The following is a 20,369-nucleotide window of genomic DNA, read 5'->3' on the forward strand; positions in this document are numbered from 1 at the left end:
TTCTCACCTTTCCTCCCGTATCTGGAAATTTAAGTACATCTACAAAAAGGCTGTAGCTACTGGCACGCTTGCTAGAGAGCAACAAATAAAATGCTAGCAGTATACAGAATTCTTACATCTTTAGATAATATTAAAAAGCCCTATGCTTTCTCTTTAATTCCAGCTGCATTTTAAAAAGCAAACTTTGACAAATATCAGGAAATTTTTCTTCATTAAACGGATTCCAGTTCTGTAAACCACAATAATGTGGACAAAAAGCTATAAAATACACAAAATACAACAATCCTACACAGAGGATGTAGGCAAAGACAAAGCATGCCTAACTTACCATGTCCTTCCACTTTCTAATATCTGTCTTAAACATGAATTTCCTACATGGCAAAACAAAAAACAAACAAAAAAAAAAAAAAAAAAGAGAGAGGATTTTATTTAGTATTAACCAACTCGCTCTGATGCACACATAGCTTTTAATTACAAAGCTGTCTGTAGACCCAAACATGAAATAGCCAAAACTGCTTTTTATTTCATAAAGCAGAGAATCTCTTCAAAAAGATGTTGAAGTAATTTCAAATCCACAATTAATTCAGCCACACCAAGCTTGTCTGCCTGTGTTGTTATGCTAGAAGAGAAATTCATCTCCTTGGCATGTTGTCTTTAAAAAAGGCTTAGGGCAACAAGGGACAGGGCTTAGCGTTCAATGTAGACTAAAAGCAATATATTAACTCTATATTGGCAAATGTTTAGGATTTTCAATAAGTTACTTGAAGTTTTAAGAAACCAAACAAGTGCTGGTCTTTCCTTTAATGCTTTTGTCACGCACAGGATTTTAGAAGTTACTTCAGCAAATCTATCAGCTCTACAAAAGCTAACCTTGTCCCATATTCTGCCTTTACACATAGAAGTGCTCTTGTGTCTCGTTTTTCTTCATGGAAATCCACGTATATTCACCACCACAAAGTTAACAGAGAACGATACACAAGAGAATCCCTGAACAAGAGGTTCAAGCAGAGAAACAGCAATTTTTTGGACCAGATAATCCAAGTTACCAAAACCAAATTCAATCTTTGAAGAAAGCGTAACAGGAGACACAAGGGATAGTTGCAGCCACCACGCCAGACCGATAGTGGAAGGGACTGAGGGTCAGACCTCAGAGGGGTTCGGTATGAAGCAGAACCTCTGGATCCAGATCCACCAGAGATGTTCTCTCTCCCCTTACAGGCTCCTTCACGAAGGATGGATCAAAGTGTTACCAAAATAACCACAAAAACAATGAAAATGAGCAAGAGCTGCACCTTGTAATAACAGCCAAAGTCATAAAACCCTCAGGAGTTACCCCGAATTCCTACCAGGCTATTCCCAGGGCAGTTTCAACTCCATCCCCTTAAGCAGTTGTTTAACTTCAAAACAAACAAAAAACCAAAAAGCCACCCACGTACAAGTAAGAATACACAAGCAGGTACAGGAACGGCAAATTGCAAGTTCAACTTGCGGTTAACCGGAAGCAGTGCAGGTTTATTTTAAATTATCATAAGCAATCATGTTATTTGCCTATAATTATTTTGTTTGTTCATGAAAAAAAATCTAGCCTAAGGGCGTCGTGAAACCAGCCTTAGAAGCAGCTTTATTCAGCAATTCCAGTTCCATCCTGGAAAAGTGAGTCACAAATATAATAACCTAATGGGCGGGATAACGCTTGATTGTGCGGAGCGATCCTCTAAGGGATAGCAATACAAAAAGAAAGACTCTGGGCTTAGTAACAGCAGTGTTAAGTTATGCGTTTCCAAGGAAGGGTATGAAAGTATATGCGTAACAGGAGCCTAGTTGGAGTACTGTAAAAGTAACGAGGGAAGTAAAGAAAAGAAAAAAAAAAAAAAAAAACCAACAGTGTTATCAGCAGGTAAGAAGTTAACAGATGATATAACAGTAAGTTACAGTATACATCCATAAAGGCCTGGGCAGGAAAAATTAACAATTCCGTTGGAATTGAGACAGAGCTGACTTTGAAAGCAAAAGTTAACGTAGTGCATGATCAAATTTGACATTTGAGCTGGCATTTAAGAGTTGAAAAAAAAAAAAAAAAAAATATAGAAATCTACGCCCGAATGCAACAACTGCTAATTTAAGAGTAGAACCAATGGATAACACTCACGTCTGGGGGTGTGGTGAGCAGTTTAACATAGTAACTTGGATGTGTAAGGAAACAGAAATGCAATAAATGTGCAATAAATGGCAAGAAAGGAAAATGTTCTGGCTTGGGTAACTAAAACAGCTCTCAATAACAGTCTAATTGTGTCTTCCATAGATAGCACAGAAGAGAGAGGAAACCACAGTTGAAGTTAAAAAACAAGAGAAAAATAAGGGCGAATAAAGAAAAACATTGTCTAGATTGGTGTAAATTCCAGAATACAACAATGTCATTAGGAGAAATAAAACCCAGGATATTTTATGTCAAAAATAAAGGTGACTGTCAAATAATAGATACACAAACCCTACCAGCATTACTGAAAATAACCCATCAGTCATTTTGGATACCTCAAGTGAGAGCCTGATGCACCACTAATGGTGCATTAAAAGAGCTAAAAACGTGTTACGAAAAATGGAGTTATAACAAATTCACCTGTCCTGCAGGAACATAACCTGAAGAATGCTGTACTCGAACGCAGCAACAACTACTTGCATGCAAGTAGCAGTTAATGTTTCTCTCACCTACGCTAGGAAATGGCTGCATGCATGTTCTTTCACATCAGAAACCTGAACCCCACGTGGAAAACACCGTAACGTTCTTCCCGTACGGATCAGGGATGAAACACGTGCGGCGTCCAGCCGTATCATGCATTAGCTACTCGGAATTATGTAACGTGGAAGAGTGCTACGCTGGGATTAGTATGGATGGAACAAACTTAGTGGTGAATCACAATAATTAGAACAAGAAGCTAACTACAAGGAAACACCAAGTCAGAAAACTCCGTATTATGTTCGAAAACCAACAGCTATTCCGATTAAGTGATGCAGAAACCCTAACTATTCACCACTAGGATGCTCACAGCTGTACCATAATTAGGTTTTTAACACCCCACGGGGTTTTTTTTGTGTTTCAAATTGTATTAATGATAACACTTGTAATACACCAACACACTTCACAAAGGTTTTCACATCTTGGAGCTAGGATTAGCAATACCGAAGCTAGCACGCCAACTGAAAAAGCATTCTGAGGTGCAGATGATCAATAAATTGGAAAGAATCAATGTCCACATTAACGTGGTACATTCCAAAATGAGTATTGTCCAAACCCTGAGAGAAATTTAAGGACTTGTAACAAAGATATTTCTACTGATATGAATGAAAGTAAGAACGTGTGTATAAACTTGTGTTTAAGCACCTGAACAGAGGACTCATTAGCAGAAGGTCCTGTGCTCTGACAACAGGAGGATGATGGCAAGGTTGCTGCATTTCACATGCACAGCTCCCTTCTCTGTTAGCCCAACAGGACAGCGGACCACAGCGGAGCACCGCTCCAGGATCCGATAGCTTGGATACATAGGCTGCTGTATTACAGGCAAGCTCAACCACTTCGGGAAAAAAAAAAAAAAAAAAAAAAAGAAAAAAAAAAACCACAAAGAAAACAAAACAAACAAAAACCAAAACCAAAAGAAACTGAAAGTGGGTAAACATCAATTTACTTAGACTTTTTGTAAATAATTACCACCTTCCCCTTCCATGTAGTCTTTGTTATGCTAACTTCCTACACAAGCAAATCCCCTTATCTGGCTAGTTTGGATTAAATCTTGCAGTAGCACAGTCCTAGCTAAAATTCCTCTGTTTTTCCTCTTATCTGAAAAGGAATACCTATACTGACCAGTTAAAGAGCTGTAACACTTATAAGACAGCTTTGTAAAGGGCTACTGAAAATCTTTTAAAACTGTATTTGGAGACGGTCTGTAAAGAAATTCTGTAAGAAGCAGTGAAACACAAGAAGCAGTACACAGTAGCCTTAATACATAGTAAGGGGTGCAAGCACGCACACACTTATCAAATAGCTTTTCATGTTATCAGTACATCCTTTTTACTATTATATCTACTATTTTGAAATCAATGAAGATTTTTGACTAACAAATTAATACAGATTTTAAGGACACAGAGAACGACCACCTTACCTAGACAGAACTCCAAAAATTTCTAACTTGGCTCAGGCTTACTGTTAATTCTAAAGAAAAACAAGACTAGTTTTCCCTGAAGCTAAAAACAATCAGTTCACGTGTTAAAAGATCCAAGGAAGGTACACAAGCTCTCTATCTCATTGTGAAGACGGGCTTTGACAACAAAATTACACAGAATGTATTTTGTAAACAACAGTTCTCCCTAAAAGATGTCAAATCCGGGTTAGGAATTCATTTAAAAGGAAAATTCCAGTTGTTTAGCAGTTAAACAAAAGGCAACTTTGAGCATACCCAGCAGTAAGCCATGTGCTGTATCTCCACGAGACTGCCTTCTAGATCCCTCTGCCGAAGGCAATGCTCCTTCCTCCAGTGTGGGGAACTCCGTCAGGTCATTTCTATCACAAGTCAGGCCAAGCTTTGTCTCTGAGGCAGCAGTTAAATGACTGGCATCCACTTCTGCTGGAAGTTTATACCATGGCTCAACTCCCTAAGAACAGGTGAGGAGAAAAAAAAAAAAAGTGCTCAAGCATCAAGAAAGCTTTATAAGACATATTTCCAAAGAAAATAAAACAAAACAAAAAAAAAACCCAAAGAAACTGAAAGTGGGTAAACATCAATTGACTTAGACTTTTTGTAAATAATGATCAATCATTTATAAGGCAAATCATTATCATCATTAACTTATAATCACGTATATGTTACCGTAAGCGAGAAAGTGTCCCAGTGAATTGGTAGGAGCACAGTACTATCCCTACTTAGTAGCTGCAAGCTCTTCTACCTTTTGAAACACTACTGAGGTATTACAAACTACTTTTCACACCAGAGTTTTGCTACATGAACTACAATCTTTCCACAAGATTCTTATAATCACTTGGAAATAGAATTTTTTAATCAACTCTGTCTTTTCAAAACAGTGATCTTATGCACTTCTCAGAGTAATTAAATATTTGGCAGCACATCCAGATAGAACTACTGTGACTGTAACACGATGGGAGTACAGTTTTCCTTAATCACACGAGGAACCTGTCATTAAGGTCTAAAAGTAGTCAAATTTCACGTGAACTGAAGCACAGCTCTGCGCTAAAACATAAATCGGCTATTTTGAGGCAGACAGGTCTGATAATTTAAGGGGCAGTAGCAGGACCAGGATTATAGTAAATTACAAACAAAATACAGATCAAAGATACTGTTGCAAAGAAAAAAAAAAAACACACAGAACAACAAACACATTACACTGGAAAATATACTAGGTTTATAATCAGAAAACAAAAAGAGGGAAGAGGGAGGGAAAAATAAATAAATAGAATCACTGAACTACTGGGGATTCAGTTTTGAACGATAACTGTTGAAAAGGTTTGTAGCACTTGGGTCAAGACTAGACTAGATGATTTGTCAGAGATCACCACAGTCCTATTTTTCTGCTGTTCCAAGACACACAAACACAGACCTTTGCAGGGCAAGGACGGTGAAGCTGTAAATTATACAGATAAAGTACTTAATATTATTTTCAAATCACATAATCAACCTTTAACCACAACCAAAACAAAGCACAGTACAAATACCCAATTAACAGCAGTTCTCTGACGTATCGCTTCTCCTAGGGAGATCCCACTGGTAACGGACGCCTGGGTTTCGCTACTGCTGCGGCTTAAGGATTCCTCCTTCCAGTCACGACGTGGTGGAGTTGTGGCAATAGGCTAAAAGAAATGATATGTGTTTTTAAAACAGAAAATAATTCCCTGGTATTTCAACATGTGTATATATTTAAGTAATGGACAATGAAATACATAAAATACTCAAGTCATCCCAAACCCCAAAAATTGGGCGTCTACATCAACGTACTTAGGCAGTGACTTAAATTCCATCCAGAGTCCCAAAACTTAACAAAAAAACCCCTACAGTGAGTCTGATTTTCTGCACATTATCATTTCTGAGGGCCAGAAATGTATTTCTCATTTCCAACCCATGTACACGCAGCCCTGAGTAAAACACAAAATACCAAAAAGACTCATCATCTTGGTCAAAATCAGGTTCTGGCATTTGTCCTGTCCGGTTTATTAACAGTGGTTGTTGGGTTTTTCTAATAGTAATTATTTTATTTAGATTGTTTATTTATTTGTTATTTTATCAAAAACAAAAGGCTTTTATATCAATTTTATAAACTAAATTTTAAAAGCCACCCTATGTAAATATCTTAAAGCAAGTCTAGGTTGATTTCTATATCATAATTTAGCAATACCTGACATACTTCGAGGTCATGAATTGAAGTTAAATTGGACTTCCACCTAGAGAAGCAGCTGTAACATTTTTTCCCCACAAGGGAACAGTTTTGCAGTCAGAATGAAATTTCTATGGTATCCCGTGCCTGAGGTCACAGCAACCGTGACAGCTTTCCCCAGACAAGACAGCCAGCCAGGTTCAAACACAACAGTATATAATTGTGAAAACAGACATTTCTGGAACACCAAGATTCAGCCCAAACAAAAAATGTCTCAAGAAAGTAGTTATGGGTTTTAAAAAAAAAAAAAATTCTGGAGAGGGTCAGTGAGAAAGACAAATTATCTCCCACAATCCTGCTTCTACATGAATAATTATAATAATGTCAGATGTGTGCCTTCTGTTATGAAGTCCTCCAGCAACAACTGTCTTTTTTCTAAATAGATTTTCTGATAAATTGGTCTAACATTCATTCGGAAGTCTCCATTCAGTAGCACAGACCTACCTTGACGGATGATTTGCAACCTTATCACAAAAAAAAGCAAGCCATGAGAGTTTTCATGAAGACCTTAATTACATTCTAAGAGATGAGACACCAACTTGGAGAAAAGTCCAGAACACAGACCTGTTTCAATGTAAAAGGAACATGTAAAATTCAGCATTTGAGATGTTTTCTTTAAATGTGAGTATTACGTACTAGATTAGCTAAATTGTCACCTGAACTTTGTTTTGTTCTCGTTAAACACTAAAAAGCTGGAAAGGATGTGAATGAAAGCTTAAGATTTTTTTTTTTTTTTTTTAGTTTATTACAAGACTTCCAGTCCATCCTGAAACTTCAGAAAGGTGAGCTCACTCTTGACCACGGCACCTCAGTTGAACGTGATTCTGATACAAAACATAACATCTCCAATCCATCTACCAAAAATAAATTACAGCCATCACAAACGAGTGTTTAACCATCTCTTCTGTTCCTAAGAAGCTATTAGTTCTGCCATGGAGACAGTGGATTTAAAAATTTCAGAGACAAGCTGAGGAAAACGCCTTCAGTTCTGACTCACTTGTTAAGAGACACCTGAACTAATCACTATCCCGTGGCTGGGTTGTCACCTACAAAGAGTTTGGACCTTCCCTCTAATTCCCAACTACACGGATCCAAGCTTGCGGTGAACAGTTTATTTGCACCCTTACTACCTCTGAGAACACGCAGAGCTGCAGACAGGCTGAACTTCTCTTGCATTTGGTCAGGGGGCTGCTAAGACTCACCAGCAAAGCTCCAGATGGGTTCCCATTAGCTTCATGCTCAATTCTGTCCATGAACAACAGGCAACCCCTAAACTCTTCCTCCCTGGAAACCGCAGTCTACTTCACTTGTAAGGTGGCATTCCAATGCAGGATTTTTCCTTTTACCCCTTAGATGCTCCGCTTCTCCTCTAAACTAAGCCACTTGCTCAAATGTCCGACTGCAAAGTAAAGAACATTGCTGGGGCAACACATTTTTCAGGCACAGTTACAAAAACTTCAACTGTACATAGTTATCTCACCAATTTTAGCTTTTGGAAAGACAACAATTTCCAGAATTCCAGTACCACATGCCATCTTAAATCCACTGAAATAAAACATGACGTAGTTCTCTATACAGGTCAGCACTGTAAATAAACTACTTGCAATGGCAAGAATATTTTTGTCCAAGTTCAAACAAGCTCCAGCACTCAAAAGGAAGATGTTTATTACTGATCATGTGTAAATCACACCCATGAAACTAGGACTCAACCGGGTAGGAATTACTCGTCCAAATGAATAAAATAATAAGTTTGTTTGGGCTTTGTATCGAGACTAAAGATAATCATGGTAGCCTGTATGCATATATTCAATTGCTATCGCATTCCCCAACTTCCTATTGTTCATACTAATCGAGTAATTAAAAGACGCAACGCAGAAGTGTACGTGACAATAGCTCTGAAGGCAAAGCATTCCAGTACCTATTTGGTAATTTAATTAAGGCCTATTATTGAAAATTTGGTTTTACAATATGTATCTTCAGAAAAGGGCAATTTTATTAATCCAACTGGAAATTAATAATGTTAGGTACTGGAAATTAATAGCGTTAGGTGAGGGACCCATAATATGGTTAGAAAACTAATTCTAAAACAGAAAAAAAAAGGTACTGGTTTTACTTGGTTTTATTTAGATATGCTGAGCACAGCTAATTAAGTGGGTGCTGTAGAGAATATTAGAATGGATGAGTAATGACAGCATTCAAGATGCACACAATGAACAAAAGACTAAACAACCGAACTATGTGTGTTATTCTTCATTCTCCCCTGTACAATGACCTTCTTCAGCCTACAGTGAGCAATTCCTCTCAAAATCATTTAATTATTCGGATACCTGTCAACCACTTTAATTAAAATCCTTTCCCTATGCTGCAGCAGACTTCCCTCACTGCCCACCAGCATGCCAGAGGAATCACTTCACATCAAGAGACTTCTTCAGTTCCCCAAACCTACTGATTAACTTGCTTTCAGAACAAAAAATAAAAAAAAAGTTGACTGGCAATCTAAAGAAAATATGACCAAGATAATAATTTCATTAAACCTTATAGCCAAACTCTTAATTTGAGCCTTTTTCCATACAGTTCCAATGCACCTGGAATGATATATTCTTTGTCACAATACTGCAAGAAAGATACCATGAAAAACATCATCTGAACAGGTTTCTTCTGCCTATAGCTTCATATCTTAATCTTTTACCAGAATATTTACTATAGAATGAAAAAAAAAAAAAAAAAAAAAGCACAACTCACTATCAAGTGATCAAGAATCTTCCTTGGAGAGAGAATCTAACTTGAACAAGTCTCGGGTGAACGAGGATAAAATGAGAGTAGAAGGACAAAGTACTACTGAGCCTCCACTTTGAGGAAATTTCTTTCCCAGAAGTACTTCTCCTCCCAAACGCTCCCTTAGCACTTAGCTTTCAAAAGCACTTAGCTTTCAAAACCCATTCATTTCACGTTGGAATCTGGAATAGGTTCAACCAGTCTTATTTTGGAAGAACAGAGCCAAAGATGTATCCTATGCAGATTTCTCAAGAAGAAATTGGTGGAGAAATGCTAAGGAGTTATGATGCGATTACCACAAATAGCAATCTACTAGAAGATTCAGAGTACAATTAGATCCAGAGCTACCAAAGCCTGAACTACCCAGTCACCCAGAAGAGCAGGAAGGAATCAAAGCAGCATTACTACTGCTAAGGGTACTTACATTGCACCTTCCATGCAAAGACACAAAAATGTTTCATAAAATGATTCACATGACTACTTTAGAATGTACATGATAAATATTTATCCTCCCTTTACTAGGCACAGAGAACTTAGCGTACAACAATACGGCAAATCGGCGGCAGAGCTGATTACCCGAGTAGTCTGGTCTGACCATAATGCACATCTCTTCTTCAGCGCTCTAAGATTTCATCTGTCCTTGCCTGTAGCTTATGAGAGAAAGTAAAAAAGAACACCTACAGCACCACAAGCCAAGGAGATTAAAGAATGAGACCGTGAAATAAGATATGAAATAAACGTTTGTATGACAATTAGATACCCTTTACCTACCCAAATATTTCATGTAATTAGCTGCTGTCATTGTCGCAGCATCGTGAACATGGGAAGTGCTCTGCACAGTGGCAGACTGTAGAGAAAACGTATTTACAGAGCCAATTCCAGTTAAAATATAGTTTTAATGATTTTGCAGCATGCACCTTCTTGATCTAAACAAGAAACATTCTTCTTTTTTGTTTAAGCAAGTAGAAAAAAACCACGATGACAGAAAATCAGCAAATACTTACTGTCAGTCTCCCAACTCCATCCAGGTTTACCGCTTCTGATTTCCGGCTCACTGTTTGTTAACGTTTCTTATCAAAATGCCCATAAACTATTGATCTGCCTGCAAAGCTACTGGGAGGTGGGAGGGGAAGAAGATTTGAACTGGGGATGGTGGGAGGGAGATGAAGCAGGACACCCATGAAAGGAATATACTCATAATTGGTCAGGAATTCTCCACTGAAACATGCTCCTCAGAAAACATGAGTTGTGTTCAACCCAAGAAATCCCATACGAAAGAAAAATTTACCATCAACGACTGATTCTCCCAGGAAGGCAACCATTCTGAAAAACCAGCCACTCAATAAACCAAAAGCTCTACAAATCAAGAAGCAATCCTACTGCCCCAGCTTCAGAGCAGCCCATCTCACAAATGCCCAGTGAAACCATTACATTTACCCATTCCAATACCACTGCTTAAACTGTTCAACTCTTGCACATCGCCACAAGAACAATGTCCATGGTTCTCACAAACTGCGTTAGTTATACATTTAATAAAATCTTCCCAGAAAAACCTAAGGCTTCTTTGGAGACCGCCCTTTCAAAATTTCCTTCAAAGAAAAGAAAACCATGCACGTTTTACACAACTGCATATATCCACAGCTGCTTATATCCAGATTTTATTCTCTGAAATCAAAGAGAATCAAAAGTTAATCATGCTTGAGATACTGAAGTAACAGGAGGACATTAAGGAAAGATGATCACTTCCTGAAGGCAAATACTTCCCACACAAGTAGGATTCTCCTCTGGCACCCGACCTTGAGTTGTGTTTTCACGTAACGAATGCCCCCGCTCAAAGTGGCACAGCTTCAGGGCCACACACTCATCAGCTGTGGTTTCTCACGCTTGCACACATAAGGCTGTGAGGCATTCAGCACCGCTCTTTAAAGAAACCTGAGATGGCATTAACAAACCACCATAAGGGAAATAATCTCCCCTTTTCAAAGACAGCCAAGTCGCCAGGACCTCGGGGGTTAGCAGCTGGAAGGAAGCAACGGAAACAGGCAACAGCACATTCTGTTTCGTTATTTCATTTTTAATCCTCACACCAAAGAGCAGTACTAAAGAAACAGCACAATGGAAGGGATCTGTCACATAGGAGCAGCGTGCACAGCAGGGCACAGGGTACATAAAGTCATTGCAAGCGAGAAATACATTAGGATTTAGTAAATTAGTATAATCATCTCTGAGGGCTTCCATATAATTAAACTCAAACAAAAAGTTTAACAAGGTTTTTCTTGTTAAATTTTTTTCTTTTTCCAATACAACACAAGTTAGTGTTTGCTGTTAAATAAATAGCGAGAGAAAGAGACAAAGATAAAGCTGAACAACCACAACCACCCCCAGACAACACAGTGCCATTAACTGAAACGGTGGGAACAGCAGATCCTGTTTGGCGTGCTCAGCTGATGCTACATTTCATGGAAAGAGAGAGGAAGGTTTCTCAGTTTTGAGCCACTGAAAGTCTGAATATCCAGGCTTAGCTCTCCTCACTTTATTCTGACCTACAGACCACTAAAAATATCCTAGTAAAAAAATAATACAATATAACATAGCACAACAAAGAAAAAGATGTAGAGAAACATGGGGGAAAAAAAAAACCCCTACCTAAATGAGTTATTCTAACACTCCGATCTTCCCAAAACATCAGAAATGCCATTCTTCCAAACACTTCATTTTATCTCATTTCTCCCTTCTAAAGATCAGAGGTACATGGCGCCAGAGCGGCCTTCCAGTACCGAAAGGGGGCCTACAGGAAAGATGGGGAGGGATTGTCAGCAAGGGCAGGTTGTGATAGGACAAGGGGTAATGGCTTTAATCTGGAAGAGGGTAGGTTAGATTAGATATTAGGAGGAAATCCTTCACTGTGAGGGTGGTGAGGCACTGGCCCAGGTTGCCCAGGGAGGTGTGCTGGATGCCCCATCCCCTGGCAGTGTTCAAGGCCAGGTTGGACGGGGCTTTGAGTGACCTGGTCAGGTGGAAGGGGTCCCTGTCCATTGCGGGGGGTTGGACTGAATGATCTTTAAGGTCCCCTCCAACCCAAACCAACCTGTGATTCCATGATCAGGTTAATTCAGTATACATCTGTGTTTGTTTCCTTATCCGTCTGAACACAGAGCTGTAAAATCATCAGCCCTGCAAAACCAGGCAGTGGAGCTCAGGACCAACTCCTCCAACATCAGTGAGCATTTACATCAAATCAGGTGATCACACAACAGTGGCAGAGGTGGATCCCCTCTCTGAACTTGCCTCTGCTGGATTTCATCTTGCTAACTTCAGGATTTGTTTTTCCTCATTTTGTTAAGAACATTTCCGATTCTGAAACCATTTTCCAAAGCACTTATCGCTTTCCCCAGCATAGTCTTATCTACTTATTTTCTAGGTCTCACCATCTACTAATCATGCAATTCATCAATGAAAATACTTAACAGGAATGAGCCAGAAAAAAACATCAAAAACCGTCCCTGAAATGCCTTCCAAACTTGCTGCATATTTTCTTGGCTTGTCCCAAGATGAAAACCTCTTCTGAGGTCACGATACAATCATGTGCCGCTATCCCTTTAGCTATTGGATCACTTACTGTCTCAAAGATGACAATGAAATGGGTTTGAAATCAATTGTTCTTGTCGAAGTCACAGTGGGTATTTTCTCAACAACTTATTTCAAGTGGTGTCAAATAGTTTGTTCTAAATTCTTGCATTTCTGTGGTTTTATCACCTACTCCTAGTGGATAACAAAACATACAACATAAAAACCACAATTAATGAATAATTAAACATTTTATTTTTCAGACAAGCATAAATTTGACTGTCTGTACACACAGTTAGTTTCAAATAAAAGAAAAGTCCTACAAACCCTGGGCGCATTTGCTGAATAACCGGACCCAAAGGATGCATGACCAAAATCCTTCACCGGAGGTTTCTTCATAGCTGCACAACTTCTACTGCATACTAAAAAGTTCTTGTTCTTATTTGCCCATTAGTTTACGTTCAAATTGTACATGGCAATAGCTTTTTTTAAAGCTACAAAAAGTTGTCAGGAAGCAGCAGCAAGCTGAGGTGCGAGCTCCCTGCCATCACCTGTACCGACAGTGCAGTGCGAGCCTCACGCCACACGGAGTCAGCAACCCGCTGCTGCAGGGCAAGGTCCTCCCCAGCTGCGGGGAAGGAACCGAGGACCACGGAGAAATAGGCAGAATTTACCTGTTAGTGGTCAATTCCACGTTTTGTGTTCCTGAAGATTAAAGGAACGACTTCTCCAGAACACAAAGAACGTAGGTCGCACTGTCTCGTACCTACCTGCTCATTTCACGGAGCAATTATCAGCTTGGAACAAACGGTCAAGGAAAAGCAAAGCAACTGTCGTGCAAAAGCACTTCAAAGGCCACGTGCAAACTCAGAATTCCCTTCACCCTACGTAAACGCGACGGCATTTCACAATAACCCAACAATTTAATTTATTGTGGCTTTATAGTCCATTAGCAACTCTACTTTGTGCGGCAGAACACAAGGTAAAAAAGCCTCTTCAAATACAGAATAAGTTTTTACATCAGAGAATGCTTTTGGCCAGAAGCCCAGTACCATCAGTTGTATGAAATTTGTTACCAGTTAAGTCCAGCTACCAAAAATCAGTAACAAAATTCCCCTTGTCTGCAAATGGTTCAGCACTAGAAGATCACATACAAACCTACCAGTACATAATACAGATTTCAAAAATATTATTCAGAAAAAAATGATAACAATGATTTGGTGCTGCCAGGTATAAGAAACAAATTATTTAAGCTGTACCTTGTTTTTAGATTAAGGGGCTAGCAGTACTTTTTAGATTTATGCCATTCCCTCCTGGCACGAAGGCACCACCAACCAGTACATCAGGCGCAATGGTTTTATTACTTTCACGCAACAAACGTTGGGCTCTCGAACGGCCGCGAGAGATCAGAACCAGCGCAGAGGATCAAGCACAACAAGGGAAGATTCAGGACGCAGTAAACTATCGGGTTTGTGCTGCAAGCGTTTCAGGAACTGTGTATTTACACAATATACACTGACATTGCAAAGATCGCTAGCACCTCATTTTGAATCTTTTAAAAACAGTTTCCACTGTCAAGTTTACAACATCAATAGCTTTATGGAGTGTCCTAAAATGACAAGTGGAAAATTAATTATTGCTGATCTGCAACAAGTCTGCCTTATTTTTTGCTCATTTTCCTAGGAAAGAAAGGCTTCCAGGGCTGACAGCACTCTGTTCGCAGCCACCCCTCAGCCATGGGCACTGAAAGCTGATCACTGTAATACACCTCAGCGCCTGAAGCAGAAGTTTTACTCACGTAGTCACAGCGTAACTTGTGTTGGAAGGTCACGTAATCCAACCCCCTGCTCAACGCAGGGCTAACTTCAAGGCTAGATCAGGTTGCTCAGGCCTCATCCTGCCAACCTGTGACTGTTTCCAAGGATGGAGATTGTACCACCTCTGTGGGCCCTGGTCCAGCACTTCATCATCCTCCCCATGAAAACCTGATTTCCTTCTCTCCAGTTAAATGTCCCCTTACTGTAACACTTCTCTAAACCCCTCTTCTGGCAGGGAAGCACCACTGCCAGATCCTCACCATCCTCCTCCTCAGGCCAAACAAACCCAGCCTCGGCAGCTTCTCCCCAGCACCGTGACTGTCCTGGTGGCCTCCACCAGACTCAAGCTGCTTTTGTTGACCTCTGTCTTGCCCTGGCAGCCCAGAACAGGAGACAGGATCCAGCTGCGGCCCTGAAGAGGGAACACTCAGTTCCCTCCAGCTGCCAGTTACACTCTCACTGACGCAGCCCAGTGCCTGTCTGGCCTTCATTGCTGCAAGGAGTGGGCTGTCAACTCGCGTTCAGCTCGCTGTCCATCAGGTCCTCAGGCTCTTCTCTGACGGGCCACCAGCAAGCACTGATGTATGAGGATTTTCTTGCTCAGTGAGAAAGACTCTACGTTTTTCATAGTTAAAGCTTGTGAGATTCCTCATGGGCTGTCAATCCAGCCTGCCAAGGTCCCTCTGAATGGCAGCCCTGTCCTCCATATCACCCACCCCCTCCAAGCTGCTGTCATCCGCCAGCTCGATGTGAGTGCACTCACCTGGGTCACCAGTGGTGACGTTACACAGCATTAGCCCAAGGACTGACCTCTGGCGAGTACCACCAGTTAGATTTTGAGCAGCTGACTAAGTGTATTGGGCTTGTGTGGCAAGGTTTTGGTGGCTACAGGGGTGGCTTTTGTGAGAAGCTGCTAGAAGCTTCCCCTGTGTCCGATACAGTCAATGCCAGATGGCTCCAAGACAGACCCACCACTGGCCAAGGCCAACCCCATCGGTGACGGTGGCAGTGCCTCTGGGATAACATATTTAAGAAGGGGAAAAAAAAACCTGCTGTGGAACAATAGCAGCAGAGAAAGGAGTAAGAACATGTGAGAGGAACAACTCTGCAGACACCAACATCAGTGAAGAAGGAGGGGGAGGAGGTGCTCCAGGCGCCACAGCAGAGATCCCCCTGCAGCCCATGGTGGAGCAGGCTGTCCCCCCGCAGCCTGGGGAGGCCCACGGAGGAGCAGGGATCCCCCCGCAGCCCGGGGAGGCCCACGGAGGAGCAGGGATCCCCCCGCAGCCCGGGGAGGCCCACGGAGGAGCAGGGATCCCCCCGCAGCCCGGGGAGGCCCACGGAGGAGCAGGGATCCCCCCGCAGCCCGGGGAGCCCACGGAGGAGCAGGGATCCCCCCGCAGCCCGGGGAGCCCACGGAGGAGCAGGGATCCCCCCGCAGCCCGGGGAGGCCCACGGAGGAGCAGGGATCCCCCCGCAGCCCGGGGAGGCCCACGGAGGAGCAGGGATCCCCCCGCAGCCCGGGGAGCCCACGGAGGAGCAGGGATCCCCCCGCAGCCCGGGGAGGCCCACGGAGGAGCAGGGATCCCCCTGCAGCCCGGGGAGGCCCACGGAGGAGCAAGGATCCCCCCGCAGCCCGGGGAGGCCCACGGAGGAGCAGGGATCCCCCCGCAGCCCGGGGAGGCCCATGGAGGAGCAGGGATCCCCCCGCAGCCCAGGGAGGCCCACGGAGGAGCAGGGATCCCCCCGCAGCCCGGGGAGCCCACGGAGGAGCAGGGATCCCCCCGCAGCCTGGGGAGGCCCACGGAGGAGCAGGGATCCCCCCGCAGCCCAGGGAGGCCCACGGAGGAGCAGAGATCCCCCCGCAGCCCAGGGAGGCCCACGGAGGAGCAGGGATCCCCCCGCAGCCCGGGGAGGCCACGGAGGAGCAGAGATCCCCCCGCAGCCCGGGGAGGCCCACGGAGGAGCAGAGATCCCCCTGCAGTCTGTTCCTAACAGACTGCACCCCATGGAAGAGACCTGTGCTGGACCAGTTCCCGAAAAAACTGCAGCCTGTGGGAAGGACTCACGCTGGAGAGGTTCATGGAGGACTGGCTCCTGCAGGAGGGACTTCACGCTGGAGCAAGAGGAAGGAACGGCAGAGACAACGTGTGAGGAACTGACTGCAGCCTCCATTCCTCATACCCCTGCGCGGCTGCACGGGGAGAAGGTAGAGAATCCAGGAGTAAAGTTATGCCCGGGAAGAAGGGAGGGGTGAGGGGAAGGTATTTTTGAGATTTGGTTTTACTTCTCATTATCCTATTCTGATTTGATTGGCAATAAACTGATCTCCCCGAGTCGACTCCGTTTGGCCCGTGACAGTAAGCGGTGAGCAATCGCCCTGCCCTTATCTCAACCCACAAGCCTTTCGTTCTGTTTTCCCTCCCCTGTCCTGCTGAGGAGGGCACCGATAGAGCAGCTTTGGCGGGCACCAGGCGTCCAGCCAGGGCCAACCCACCACACCGGTTAGTAGTTCTTCAGGTCCTCTTTCCTGCCCCTCTTGAAAAAAAGAGCATAACATTAACCTTCTTCCAGGCACCATAAAATTCCCCCAGGCATCTGAACCTTCCAAAGATGACAGAAAGAAGCCTTTCACGACATCAGCCAGCTCCATCACCACCCTCAGATACACCTGGTCCAGCCTTATGTCCAGTTTAACTAAGCAGACGCCTTCTTGAGCCTCTACCACCCCAGGCACTATCTCTCACCCCTAAGTTCTTCTACTGGGCACACAAAGTAAGAAGGAATATTTAAATGAATGGGTTTATCCCATTTCCTTGCAACAGAAGCTGAATTCCTCTTTCTGTTAATTCAAAACTAATTATTTTGGGTTTCACAGAATAGCTCAGTTGGAAGAGACCTCAAAAGATCATCTGGTCCACCCCCTCATGGGATAGGGAGCCTAGATGAGAGCCTAATTTCCAATTATAAGAATAAACTAAATTCCTAAATTCCTGCTAGAGCCACCTCAGCAATCTAATAGATAACAATCAGAACCATTAACTTTCCTTCAAGCATCAACCTCCTCTCTATTTAGTCCAAATAAAAGACAAAATTTAGTTTAAGCATGTACTTGAGATTCCAGAACAGTTTGCTTCGCACCAGGTAGCCAAGACATCTTATTTTCATTCCTATGCAAAAAATCCCTTAACTGCCTGCTCTCCAAATCATAACTCCGATACGAACACTTAACAGCATTAATTATTTTTTTTTTTAATGTAATGAGAAGGTCAGCTCCTTTTTTATACTCCCAGCTTTGGAGCACTGAAAAAGCAACGAGTATCCCCTGATTTTTTAGATTTTTGTTTGTTTGTTTAGATCATATTTACAAGAGCTGTAATTTGTATTGTATTTTTCTCTGACTTTTACAAAAATGCTCACTTCTTTATTTTTTCCACACTAAATTAGCACTGAAATAAAAGGTATCTCTGTCAGAAGTATCTCATTTTGATGTTTCTACTTAGCTTTAAAAAAAATAAATAAAAAGGAGAAAGAAAATTTTCTGTTAATGATGGACTTTTGGGAATGTAGCTATCGATTTGCAGCACTTAATGAGAACCAAAGGCTGGATCCTGCTGGATCCTGTTTGTAATAGCTATGCTCCGCTAAATGTAGAACCAAAAACTTTGCAGGACAGGGCTTAAATCATCTTCAAAATCAAAAATAAACTAGAAGAGGAAACAGACAAAATGTTTTCACCGATAAAACAAAAAATAGCATAAACGGTAAAAAAATCACTACGTTGGTGACTGAATTTCTTCTCACTCTTACAGTCTGATGCCAAAAGTTCGATAATGCCTTTAAATTATCATAAACGGGAACGCTGGCTGGAAGATACAGTCCCAGCCTCTCTTCAGGAAGCAAAAACTTGAGGTAAGAGTTGAGTAGATGTTTAGTAAACCAATTTTAACTGCAGTCAACAGTCCACTGCCTAGCTGCACTTGTTGGCTGTCTGTTTAAATACATGACAAAACAACACAGAGGCAACAACACGTAACCAGGGCACAGCAGCACAGGTGACTTCTTTTGACAGGTGAGCTGGGCTTGCTGATTTATATGGCACTGGTGAAGCTACAGCCTTGCCTGTTCCAAGTCACAGACACAGGTTTCCAGCGTTAGTTTCTCTCTGTCACCTGAAATTATAGCTGAAATAGCCTCTTGGAACAGAAACATACCATAAAGATGTAAGAGCAGCCACACTGCGACAGGGAGAGGATCTGCCTGGCTACCATCCATCCGCACCTGCATCCCCTTGACCCAGAGGAGCAGCAGTTACGCTAGCAACAGGCTTGGCTCAGCTCCACCTGGTGTTCCCAAAGCTGGGCTCCGGTTGTCAGAGCAGCAATTAAACCAGAGTGCAAAACAAACGCAGAGAAGGAAGCAGCGACCAGAGTAAAACAACATAACTTGACACCCAGAAAGGATCAAAATAAACTGACCTGTAATGAATATCATGAAGGTAGAACAAGAAGTAGGAGGCAAGTTCACTGGTCTATAACATCACATTCAACTTCAAGTCATAGTTAACTGTGAAATTTGTCTGTACATCAGCGTTCAAATTAACTTAATTTCTGCTTGAATATAAACAAGAACATACAGACGCGCAGGAACCATTCCTTCTATTCTGTGGCAAATTAGCCTTCCTGAAAACATATGGCGAAGGTCCTTCAGCAGAAGGCTTTTGAGAAATGAATTAAGACTACATTTAGTTCCTGCATTCACATGTTCATTAAGGCCAGACTTGCCTTTAACTTGTTATGCTTATTTACTTGGCTGTTTCCATTCTTTGTTTTAGTTTCTATTGTTTTTCTTGATATGACTGAAACCTGTACCAATAGGTGGTTCTTCCCAGGGAACGTTTGTAAAAATTGACATGACATCTACCATGACCACTACCATTTGGCTGTTGTGCCTCCAAGTTCCTTCACAGCTCTGGGATAAAGCTCTGGAGTGATCACTGTCTTGTAATTTTTAATTTTAGGTTGGCCCGTTATACACAGAACCGTGAATATGACATTCATAAACATCTCCAGACCCAAGTGTCCAACACCAGCTGTTCAAGCACCCTGCACAAAGATGCCTCCCAACAGTTCACAAGAGTTAGAACTTGTGCAGCTGCTACAAGCCCTTTATACTTCTGGAAACCATCATAAGAACAGTGGCACAGTTAAGACCAGGTGCCAGAACAGTGCAACACCACAGGGAGGAGGCCTCCCAATGCTCTCACAAGGGGCAAGTTGAGGAAAACATTTGATTCCAGAAGGTAGGGGGTGGTGGGATGTGATGGGATGCCCACGATCTCCAGAGATCTCTTCTTCCCCTCCTCCAGCACCGATATGAACACAGCAGAGTGCACAGAGCCACGTATGAGCCCTTCTAGGGCATGAACGGCTCCACAGGGCCACTGCAGCCCCACTGGCTCTGACTTCTCAGGAGGGTTAGTGACCAAGACAACTGCAACCATCCCCCTCCGGGGCAGAGTAAGGCACAAAGGAAACAGGACAATTACACACACGTCCTCCTGCCAGGAAGGAAGGAGGAATCAGACCAGTTACAGCCCCCTTTTCTCCAGGGGAAGAGAGAAGCGGCGGGGGGAACCTCAAGGCAGTTGCATTCTCCCTTTTCCTGAGGCCAGTGACAGCCCCTTCCCGGGGCAGAAACCGACATCAGGCCAGTTTCCACCCACACGGGGAAGGAGAAACACGAGCGAACCTGCCAGGCACACAGACCACCCCC

At 42.6% G+C, this 20,369-nt stretch overlaps 1 protein-coding gene across 4 annotated transcripts in view; it reads right to left on the bottom strand.

The window, feature by feature from the left end:
- ALMS1 (ALMS1 centrosome and basal body associated protein) overlaps positions 1–20,369 on the bottom strand; it is a 69,209-nt gene that overhangs the window by 48,592 nt on the left and 248 nt on the right. For all 4 annotated transcript variants that reach the window (XM_086746520.1, XM_086746519.1, XM_086746518.1 and 1 more), the window contains exons 2-3: positions 5,720–5,854; positions 4,449–4,644 (exon numbers count right to left, since the gene is read on the bottom strand). In XM_086746520.1, the coding sequence (XP_086602646.1) occupies positions 4,449–4,644; positions 5,720–5,854 (331 nt within the window). The remainder of the gene's footprint in view (positions 1–4,448; positions 4,645–5,719; positions 5,855–20,369) is intronic.

Source organism: Chlamydotis macqueenii, chromosome 4, assembly GCF_036417535.1.
Source record: "Chlamydotis macqueenii isolate bChlMac1 chromosome 4, bChlMac1.mat, whole genome shotgun sequence".
Lineage (NCBI taxonomy): Eukaryota > Metazoa > Chordata > Aves > Otidiformes > Otididae > Chlamydotis > Chlamydotis macqueenii.